The sequence below is a fragment of the Cynara cardunculus genome, assembly GCF_001531365.2.
Source record: "Cynara cardunculus var. scolymus isolate 2C chromosome LG 15, CcrdV1, whole genome shotgun sequence".
NCBI lineage: Eukaryota > Viridiplantae > Streptophyta > Magnoliopsida > Asterales > Asteraceae > Cynara > Cynara cardunculus.
In genome coordinates, this window is record NC_037542.1 from 20,009,461 (window position 1) to 20,021,208 (window position 11,748).

At 33.0% G+C, this 11,748-nt stretch overlaps 1 protein-coding gene across 3 annotated transcripts; it reads left to right on the forward strand.

The window, feature by feature from the left end:
- The first annotated feature begins 1,966 nt into the window (after nucleotides 1-1,966).
- On the forward strand, nucleotides 1,967-7,972 carry LOC112528032 (probable transcription factor KAN2). 3 transcript variants are annotated; one of them, XM_025138921.1, is made up of 7 exons: nucleotides 1,967-2,958; nucleotides 3,103-3,179; nucleotides 5,040-5,085; nucleotides 5,195-5,360; nucleotides 6,566-6,623; nucleotides 7,523-7,652; nucleotides 7,724-7,747. In XM_025138921.1, the coding sequence occupies exons 1-6, from the start codon at nucleotides 2,274-2,276 to the stop codon at nucleotides 7,625-7,627; spliced, it is 1,137 nt and encodes a 378-aa protein (XP_024994689.1). In that variant the 5' UTR covers nucleotides 1,967-2,273; the 3' UTR covers nucleotides 7,628-7,652; nucleotides 7,724-7,747. The 3 variants fall into 3 exon arrangements, with proteins under 3 accessions (XP_024994689.1, XP_024994688.1, XP_024994690.1); XM_025138920.1 differs by having other exon boundaries at nucleotides 7,523-7,972; XM_025138922.1 differs by having other exon boundaries at nucleotides 7,526-7,972.
- Nucleotides 7,973-11,748: the final 3,776 nt, after the last annotated feature.

Here is an 11,748-nt window from a genome sequence, read left to right on the forward strand (position 1 = left end):
ATAGGATATTTGTTTTCATAGAACATTTTTCCAAATAATGTTCTATAAAGTTGATAATGGGACGTTTTATATTAAAAGTGTCCTAAAAAACTTATTACGACATCAAAAAATGTCAGATAAACTTATTACAACACCTTTAGATAGAACACTTTATTTTTTTGGTCCTATAAACTAAGTCCTATAAAGAGATCTATTAGAACGCTTAGAATTTAGGAATGTCCTATAAACCCGATTTTGTTGTAGTGTATATCTTAAAACATGGTAAAAATTTCACCAATTCTAAAACATGTTTTAACATTAAATTTAAAGTCTTCCATCTTCCTCAAATATAATATTCAATACCCTTTTGTAAAGTTCCCAACAGAGATGTCATATTGAATTTATTTTTCAATGAAATTCCTCAAATCAAGGCCATTATTTTATTCACAATTATGAAGAAGTTGTATTAGTAGGTGATTAACACAAGACATATAGGGGTAAGTATGGAGCATTGTGTAATCAAGTACCAAATCAAGAATCTGGAAAGTTTGTTGAAATTAGGGTTTTTCGGGAAAAGGGGGCAACAACCATTGGTCTAACTTCAATGAAGAAAGGTTAGTAATTGAGTTATTGGTTGACGACGACAAACTTTCACATGTTCAAAAGCTTGCATAAAAAATCCGATTTTAATACAACAAAGTGAAAACGAATGGGTGGTAAGTACTTTTTCTAAAAGGACCCAAAATTGTACTAAAAGATCATGAATTGTATTCTTCATTTATTGATACACGTTGTTGATGATTTATCAGATGATACATGAATGTAAGGTTGCAGCTTACGATTTAAATTATCATGTATACGTCTCTATCGTTTCAGAGAAATTGCATCTGAAATCGTAACATTACTTACTAAAAATGTGTATTTTTAAGTTATTTACTTTTTTTTTTTGATAATTTACATCTATTTCTTTTTAAGTTCATGTCACACAAGAAAGATTGATTAATTTTGTTACATCTTTATATTTAGGTCACATTGGCATATGAGACATGTCCCTTTTTCTAGCCAATAACCCAAAGTGATTTCAAGTTTGATAGTTACACCAATAATAAAGTTTAAGTGTAATAGAAACATGATTTGGGCCTTGGGCCTCCTTAAGATATGTTGTAACAATAATGCATCACGAATTTATCTTGTTCCTTCGGCGGGGATGGATCCATATGAGTCATCGTTTCGTTAAAAGTGTCACTGTATCAATTAGTTGTGTGCCACTGCATCTATTTTGAAACTACAATGAAGATACAAATTTTTTTTTTCTTGATAGAGTTGGTTTGCAAGACTTTTCTTCCACCCATACCCGAGTTCGAATCTCATCAATGCCATTTTCTTAGTTTTCAGCTTCTAACTTCATATTTATTATGTTTATGAAAGAAAAATTACAATACAAAACTTGAACAATAAACCTCACACATATGAAGAACAATGAACTAACCAACAGATCTATGATGATTTTGTAAAAGAATATCCTTGTATTGACGTCGGTCTCATTATGAAATAATTGAAAAGAATAAAAGTTTTACAACTGTAAGTAAAATAATAATGAAATAAATTAATTCAAATAAAGGTTTATTGTCATTTTCATAGAAGGGATGGAGTATGAGATATTCAATTGATAAAAAGAAAAAAATAACAAGAAAAGGAAAAGATGGTAAAGGAATCATTTCTCCAACGTATTTACCTTTTTTTCCTTTCTCTCTCTCTCTCTCTCTCTTTGTTTTTCCTCCCTTTCTTCTTTTCCTACTCCCACGTCCACATAAAAGAAAGCATCTCTCTCTCTCTCTCTCTCTCTCTCTCTCTCTCTCCAGTCTCTTCAAGTGTCATTTTCTCACATATACTTCACATAAAAGATACAACCATTCACTTAATACTTTGTCATCTCTCTCTACACAACTCCACAACTACTCCCAATTCACCATTGATTAGACAAATCTCATCTCAAGAAATCTTGAGAGGGGAAACAGGAAACCTCCAACAACATCATCATCATCATCGTATTCACAGCATAGATCAGATAACAGAATCAAACCCATCGCTGTTTTTAGTCTCACAAGAGACTACCATATTGAAGGTTTAATGAAGATTGGAGCAAGAACAGGCTAGAGAGGAGAGAACAAGCTGGTGACCACATATACACCTCTTTCTTTTTCTTTCTGTCAAGTCGCTGGTTCGAGTCTCTTGGCCATTTCGCTGATCACAAGGACTAAGGGTGGATAAAAGTTCGAGTTTTGGCGAGTGAAATGGAGCTCTTTCCAGCACAACCAGACTTGTCTCTTCAAATCAGTCCACCCAACAGCAAACCCACGTCCAAACCATGGAGAACATCATCAACAGCGACTGATCAAGATCACCATGATTTGGATTTGGGAAATTTGTGGAAAAGAGCCTTTAACTCCCAACAGCTACACCAACAACAACAACAGCAGCAGCAGCAGCAGCAGCACCAACAACATGGTTCAACAAAAAGATCAGAACCCTCTTTCGGGCTCTCCTTATCGAACCAGACTCACTCGACGACTAATTCTGACCTGACCCATTTCCACAATCTCCTCTCCCAAAACACCAACACGGCTACGAATATCTATCCCTACCAACATCACCAAAACCATCATCAGGGGTTTAGCTCAGAGCTAGGTTTTTTGAGACCTATAAGAGGGATTCCTGTTTATTACCAGAATACCCCTCCTAATTTCCCGATATTGGCGCATCCTCATCAAAAGAAACAGCCTTTGTTAGATTCCTGCACTAATTCTACTATTACCAGTTCTCTAATTCATGGCAATAATATTAACAATATTGTGCGATCAAGATTCTTGTCCTCGAGGTTCCCGTCCAAGCGCAGCATGAGAGCTCCAAGGATGCGCTGGACTACCACCCTTCATGCTCGCTTTGTTCATGCTGTTGAGCTTTTGGGTGGTCACGAAAGTACGTATTTTCTACACCTCTGAATTGTTCTTCTTCTTTATTAATTTATTGATTTATCCTTGTAATTACCGTATTCATCATAAAGAGGTGTTTGTTCTTATTACATTTTTGTATACTGATCATATTGTTTTTTAATGATTTTAGGAGCAACACCCAAGTCAGTTCTTGAGCTCATGGATGTGAAAGATCTCACCTTATCTCATGTTAAATCTCACTTGCAGGTTCACTTGGCCTCCATTTTTGCAATGTTCAAATTAACCTTATTGATACATCTATTTTCTGTTTTCAAAACTTAATTGCTTTGCAAGATGCATTGTCTGTCTACTGTGTAAATATATTTATAGTACACAGTCAAGGCACCTTCATACTAAAATCTTTAATATATATAATATATATATATATATATATATATATATCCAGATTCAGATTTCATTATTTTCTTTTTGACTTTAGCACCATAAGAAGGACTTTGCATTATTAGTAGAAACCTATTTATATTTTTCAAATAATTATAAAGAATTACAATTTCCAATGCTTGTTCATGTGCAGAGAGGCATCTCTAATCCTTGACACTTTCTCTCCTCCTCCTATAACTAGATCTGATGGTTCTGCATAACCATAGCTTATCAGTTTAGCTTTTTTGCTTAGAAGCAAGAACCCTCCATGTATTTAGATATTTATAATATAATACTCATACTAATTATATTATAATATTATGTGTATATATAAATGTGTGTGTATGAGAGAGAGAGAGTATATATATATATATAGAGAGAGAGAGAGAGAGAGAGTATATATATATATATATATAGAGAGAGAGAGAGAGAGAGATATGCATAGTAAGACAAAGCCCGAGGAATTGAAAACACAGTCATAGAGAGTCCAAGCCAAGACAAGTCTACACAGTGAGGGGTTGAATTGAATAATTTTATCCTTTTTTTCAGAGGGAAACTTGAGATATGAGAGAGTACAAAAACGCCATCATTTGTCAATGATATGTTTGTATATGTCTAGCATCACATGTGGTTTCTGACTTAACCATGCATTACCCATATCAACCATGGTTAAGTCAGATGGTCAGGTCTTACACTTGTACCACCATGCACCATATATATACATTGTCAATGCATGGTCGCATACTACCATCATGTACTCTTCATCATTTACTCATGTTTGTACTTCTGATTTCACATATATAATGCATCATACATGGACATTTATATTTTGTACCTTATTACAATATGGTGAAAGTAAGTTACAAAGGATCTCTTGCATAAATACCAACTAGGCTTCATTGAAAATTAGTTCTTTTCGTAATAAAATTAATATATTACCTCGTAGGCCATGTAATATAAATACTATCTGTGCAAATTGTTGAAAGTACATACATAACAGCTTTTTTAGGTGCCTTCATAATAACGTATCATTTAAAAAAAATACAATATATATATTTGTTTCACAATATCTTTCTTTTATACGTATTCGGTTCGCAATGTGAAACTTTTTTACGTATATTTTTTTGTTTCACAAACACGTAAAAAATGTTTACATTGTAAAACGAGTACATATGAAACGAATAAATTATGAAACAAATATATATTAATCAATATTCTAAATTCTAGTCTTAGATTAAAAAAATCATATGAAATAACATATAATGTACAAGTTCTTAAAGTTATCATAATTTCACAGGTTCTCAAAAGAATATCCCCTAATATATGTATATATATATATACACACACACACACCATTCAGATGAAAGGTTACAAGAGGTTCCTTAAATTTTCATTTTTTTACAGTTTTCTCCTGAACCTAACTTTATATATAATAAATATATATATATATATATATATATATATATATTTTAATAATTTTTTTACTAATAATCAAAGACCTAATTATATCATCTGGAAAGCTTGTGTACCATAATCATGAATATATTATAAGGATTACTATGCGGACAATTAATTTGTTTCTTCTATAAAATTAACAGTTTGAAACAAGGGTTGCGTTGTTTTAGATAAAGAGAGCAAATGTATTTCCTTAATCATCATTTTTCATCGTTTATTTTTGTGTTGCAGATGTATCGAACGGTAAAGACAACTGACCGAGCACCAGCTTCTTCAGGTTCATAAGCTTTATTTACCTAACTTATGTTTGACTTTTTTTTTTATTTCACAATGCTAGTATATTTCATTTATTAACTTGGGACCGATGGTTTTCCACCATTGATTAGGGCAATCTGATATTTACGAGAATGGGTCATCTGGCGATAATTCTGATGATATCATGTTTGACATTCGTAACCCAAGATCGACAGAGTTATCAGCTGAACATGGAGGAAGGTCTAGTGTTCCTCAGGAGAAAGATTGTCAGTATGGTCTATGGAGCAATTCTTCAAGGTGAAAACTTTTTTTTAACTGTTTATACTTCTGATCCATGATCTTTTAGGATATGTGAAGGAACCTTTTGTGATGAAATGAATGGTGCAATGTAAAACCCACAAGTATATCATTCCCCAAACAATCTTTTTTTATGCGGTCATAACAAAAAGTAACTGATGGTAAATTTTCAACTTTAGCCTTTTCTAAAATACATCAAAAAGCGAATATGTAACAGTAGTTTTAACTGTGTCTCGAATTTTAGCAGAACCTTTCACCCATTTGAATTATTTTCCTTTTGTGCCTTGCAGATGGCCATTAGACCGACACTAGTTTAATGTTATTAATCTCATTTACATATCATAATAAGTATTTCATGCTCATGATCCCCAACAAATGAAATCTATAGATCATTTTCTCATAATTAGGACGCTTCAGAATAGTTATACATATATTATATATTCATTAATGTTGTATAAATGAATGATGCTCGCCGTTACCGCGAACATTCTGGCGTTTTTGGGCTCTTTAGCTTTGTCTTCTAGTTCATGTTTGTCTCTAATCACGATTTAACATCAACAGTTCTGACATTTTCTTGACACCAGCTTCGTTCACTGTTAATTACCCTCCTGTCTGTCATCCATAATTCAAGGAATAAAATAAAGGTATTAATATGTCCGGTTTGGAGGGTACCCTCAATTATTTCGATATAATTAGAGCTCCATAATTGGCAGCTAATTATCTCGGTTCCAAGTGGTTTGAAAAGGAGATTCAAAGTAAAAGAACTCTCTTACCATAATTACGATGAAGTCACGAGGTCTCCAATTTGAACATATCTCTTTCCCTTTGATTTTGTGGGCTTCCATGGGAATTCTAAGTGGGACCTTCTACTTGTAAAACTTAGTGTCAAAGCTAAGCCCTTTTGTGAAATTTTGGTGGATGCCAAATCTGCTCTCTTTTAATCTTCCTTTTACCTTCTGTCTGTTTATCTGCGTGTGTTGTAAACTTCACTTTCTTTCCTCTATTTTTATCTTGGTGTTGCATGGGTAATGGCATCTCACATGGGTTGGGTTTTAGCTTTATCCATAACAAAAAGGTAAAGCAAGAAACTAGCTATAAACGAGACAATGGAAGATAGCTTTCTTTATGAGTTTGATTTCTGCATGGACTACCCACTGACTCGAATTATTCCCTTGGTAATATACTGATCTTTGTATCATCATCAGGGAAGCTTGGTTGCATGGAGAGCATAGAGATTCTGAAGGAAACAAACCATTTCTTGAGGTAGATATGATTTCTTAAATTCTTGTGTTCGAATTAATAATATAACTACTAGTTTATTAAGTGAGTATAGATCTCCTTTCACCACTTTTGATACATTCTATTACGTGATATCGGTAGCTTTATGCTTTGCATGGGAATAAATAAATATATTCCAAATTTCATGAGAATGTTATGTAAAGTGGGAAGAGGAGAGAGCAAAGAAAGATGAACTTTTGAAAAGCCTAGGTCAAGTCACCAAAATATTTAAGGGTCAATTATACCTTTCTTTAAACTAAAGCCACCGACTCTCGAAGCAAATAAAGGTAAACTCGATAAAGGCCTGCAACCTAGCTAACTCATACAGCTAATGCAAATATGATTCAGGGTACACAAATTAACTAGCTAGAATAGGAACACATTTGAATGCCTTAATTGAAGGGTGTCCACTTTGTTTGTTTGTCGAGATATACATACATACATATATATATATATAGAGAGAGAACTGCCTTCAGTCCCCAAACTGGCTTACTCGACCGTGGCAACCTTCCGACCGCCCAATGACCTATAACGCTAGTCACTACTCCCACCGGGGTTAGGAAGTAAGCCCTATTCAGGTCAAAGAACTGGAAGTTTTCAAATTACAAAAGCATAGCACTTTTCTTTTAATTCTATGGTTATGAATTTAGGAAATTTATAATATCTAGAGATAAATGAGCACAGTACCACAACCCGTTTCGTATACTATCTGAAGCATATATCCTAGCGATCGGCTAGCTTTTCCTCAGAAATATTCTCTCATATTTTTACCCTCTTCTGATCTCTCATGTAATTAAATTACTGAAGCACATATAAATGTATGCCTTTTCTTCATCATCGGAGATAATATCTTGATACAATTTCCATGACAAACAATGTTTCAGAAGGAAATGAATTCAAAAGGTGTGAATTATGAGAGATTGTCAGAAGTGAGTTCATCAAGCCCCAAGAAGCCAAATCTGGAGTTCACCTTGGGAAGGCCACAGTGACACATGTGATGAGATATACATATATGTATGTGTATGTATATATATATGGACTGTACTACTCATTTTGATATAATTGTGTTTTTGAATGGGAGCTAGTGAAAGAGAATCAGGTACCACTGCGAAAATCAGGAGAGAAAAGAAAGTAAAGGAAAGAAAAGAAGGAAAAGAGAGCTAAAGAAAGACAAGGAGACAAGAAAGACAGAAAGCAACAAAAGGGTGGAGGGTTTGAAAAGCATGTCCTTCCTATCAAATTTGTGAGAGATTCAATATATATCGCCCTTTTTAATAATATATAGTTAACATTTTCATCATATATAATGTTTGTTCCTGGGTAAGAAGAAGATATGAGTGAAAACCAGTTAACTTTTGTATCATCTGCTCTGGAGAGAGATGGAGAGAGAGATATATAACTTTAATTTTGTTAAAAAAGGATGATGTGGTGATCATCGGTAGTTGTAATGGAGGACTTTACATTTAGCAGGAAAAGGGGTATATTTTTGCCAAATGTGTAAGAGAGCTCTTTATTCATTCCCATGCATTGTCACATGCTTTAACCTTGCTCATAAAAAGGAAGTGTAGAAAAAAGATGACATCAAATTGAAAAGAGAACTGGAAAATGTAAGAACTTGATCCATCAAACATCATGATCAGAAGCACAAAACTGCAGAAATGCTACTTCTTTCTTTCTTCCCATGCACTGATTTGTATAAATCTATGGGATTTAATGAACTTTGACAAAAAAATAGTATATGCAAAGTATAATGATGGAAATTCAATTAAGTGAAATACAATAGCCTAGCTTGTTGTTAAGAAAGAAATGTATTTTCAAGTTGGACATCAAATATTTAATTTAGTGGTATTTGAAAATAGTATTTCGATTGTCACAAGAGACACCGTAAGATTAGAGACGGACCCAATTTAGAACATATGACAACCTGTGCCACCATATTGTTCATCCGTTGTAGTGTAAAAAAATTAGGGTCGTGAAAAGTGTTACTGTATTAATTTGTTGTGTGTCACTGTGTACATTTTGAAACTACAATGAGAACAAGTTTTGTTTTGTAGAGTTGGTTTGCAAGGTTTTTCTTCCACCTCAGACCCGAGCTTGAATCATGTTAATGTCATTTTCTTAGTCATATGGTGGCACCATTTGATAAATTTTTTTCTCTATTTGTTTCTTATAGTCAAATGGTACTACTTTTAAAAAAAAATCTTGATCCGTCCCTGATCAAGATCACCAAAGAACTCTCTCGATCAACCATATAGCTTCCGTTGGACAAACAAACGATTTGTTGCAAATTTTTCAAACAACATAAGTGGGATCAAGAGACAGATAGGGGGAGAATTAATGACAATCATTGGTGGACCTTCCCTTTGAACGAGTCACGGATTGTGGCGATCCCCTTCTTTTGTTCTTGACACATACTTGAAGCTAAGCCGAACTCGCTGATGCAGGCCGATTGGATCCCAACAGTCAAACCACTGTCTTAGTTCCTCATCCTCCCAATCAAATCAATCTCAAAATGAATTAGTTAATGAGTTGAAATAAACAAGCTAAAATGAAGAGTTATTATTTCATTAGATCAACGACCATAATTAATTTTATAACTGATATTAGCATCAAGTATTCATTTTTGCTTTAAGTAATTTTGTACTTCCTTTAAAAGGCCACACACCTTGCAGTAAGATGTGAATTTTTCACTCTATTTTCCATAGTTCAGACAAATTCCCAAGCCAGGTTGTAGCCACCACGACGATGTTCCTTTCTTTTTATTCTGGCCTTAAGAGAAGAAGTTCGCTTTTTTTTTCTTCTTACTGAGTAGATAGATATATATATACTAGCCCGAGGAACAAAGGAGAGTACTTCTTTTGCCATAATGAACTATTAAAATTATGAGTGTGATTGATCAGACAAGTACCAAGTCCTTTGATAAACTTCTTTCATATATGAATTTGCTTGTGAAAAGTAATCTTGACCTCCTATGCACAACCCAATATTGGGACCAAACGACATATTTTGGCTTCGTGCATTTTTAATCCAAACCATTGAAGCTTGTATTTATGAGCTTATAACAAAATCACAAATGAAATCAGAATAATAGACTTGATACGCAGTGCATTTGAATTAATATATCTCATTGGTATAAATATTTTGGTTTGTTTAGGTTTTTGTGTAGCTATGACGAAGACGTTGAAATTAACTATAAGGGAATTTATGATCCTTTCCACTTCGATTTTGATTGCGACCTTTTAATATGTTTTAGGTAGTAAGTTACTAAAGAATAACTATTCATCTTCAAGGGGTACTCGTCTATGAATCTGCTTTTTTTTTACATATACATTGGGTTTATGAAATTTATATTTTGAGATCTATTATTGTGTAACACAAACAATAGATTCACAAAATCTTGAAATGGCCTTAGCTATTTAATATATATATGTCATCTTCAAGGGACATTCTCTTTATATTCCCTTGTAAAAAAGTCCTTGCAAATAGTATGTTCATCTCTAGCAAACACAAAATTACTTGCAGATGAAATCTCAAAAACAAAGAATGTCCCTTCCAAACTAACAACTTACAAGTTTTGACATGCTTTTCCAACATAAATTACACTTGTAAGTTGTAACTCACAAGATTCAAATAAAATTTTATATTACACAATAGGGAAAATTGCATCAAAATGAAACCAATTTTCACCTAATTCCTATTTTAGATAACCAACTTTCAAAATCGTTATTTTGGGGAACCAACTTCCACCTGATTCCTATTTTGGGGAACCAACTTGCAAAATAATTATAGAAAAATAACTAAAATTCGTTTTTTTCCAAAAGTTAATGCAATAAAATCTATTTTTCCTTTCAAATCTCGTTTTTTTAATTCAAATATCAAATTGAACATTTTTAAAAAAAATCCAAATTATCACAATAAAAATTGTTTTTTACTAATGCAAAAAAATCAATTTAATAGAAAAAAATTAATTGATGCAATAAAAAACAATTTTTGTTGTGGTAATTTGGAATTTTTTTTAAATGTTCAATTTGATATCTGAATTAAAAAAAACGAGATTTGAAATGAAAAATAGATTTTATTGCATAAATTTTTGGAAAAAAACGAATTTTAGTTATTTTTCTATAATTATTTTGCAAGTTGGTTCCCAAAATAGGAATCAGGTGCAAGTTGGTTCCCCAAAATAACAATTTTGAAAGTTGGTTCTTCAAAATAGGAATTAGGTGAAATTTGGTTATATTTTGGTGCAATTTTCCCTACACAATATGCAACCCCTAGAAGCATATTGTTGCATATGCACTACCAAACTGGTCACCTTTGCCAGCGAGAAATCCCCCGGTAATTTATTGTAATTAGAATTAATAATTTTCCACCTATTTAATTTGTACAATCCATCGAAAATAATGCCTATTATATAAATAGTGGCGGATTTCCAACAGATTTCCAGCGAAGGATTTTCCATCGGAAATAGTCAGTTTTCTAGTAGTGATATAAACAATATTCAAATTAAGTACATAACATAATATTACAGGTGGAATAATATTTTTCCAATTCACAAACTCAAAGAATGCATAGCAATTATGCCACATATATAATGGAATTTTAGATTCCTTGACAACGTGTTAATATGAAATTAATTCGCACATTAAAAACTACTGATACTATAGATTAGGGCAAAAATATAGCATAATTACGGTTTAATTTAAACAACTTAGGGAAACTACGTATTAGAGTAAACCTACATAAATCCTAATTACGGACAAATTCCATGATCAACCAAAAAAAGCAGATGGAAACATACACTAATGCACAAGAGATCAAGTTGTTAATAACAATGATTAAGGGCAAAAACATACATTGAAGAAATCACAAGGGTGGTGTCTGATTGGTTTGAGCTTGGCTTCAAAGGTCAAAAGTATCAGGAGGTCTTAGGTTCAAATCCAAGGAGGAATAAAAATCCCCTTGTTGCCACGGAGGTTCAAATGCACTCCGGGCTATCTGCAAAGCAGGTGGTCGTCCTGTGATTAGTCAGCTCGTATAGCGGATTCGATATTCAGGTTAATAAAAAATAAAAAATAAAAAAAACATACATGGAAGAGCAATTTCCCCAACG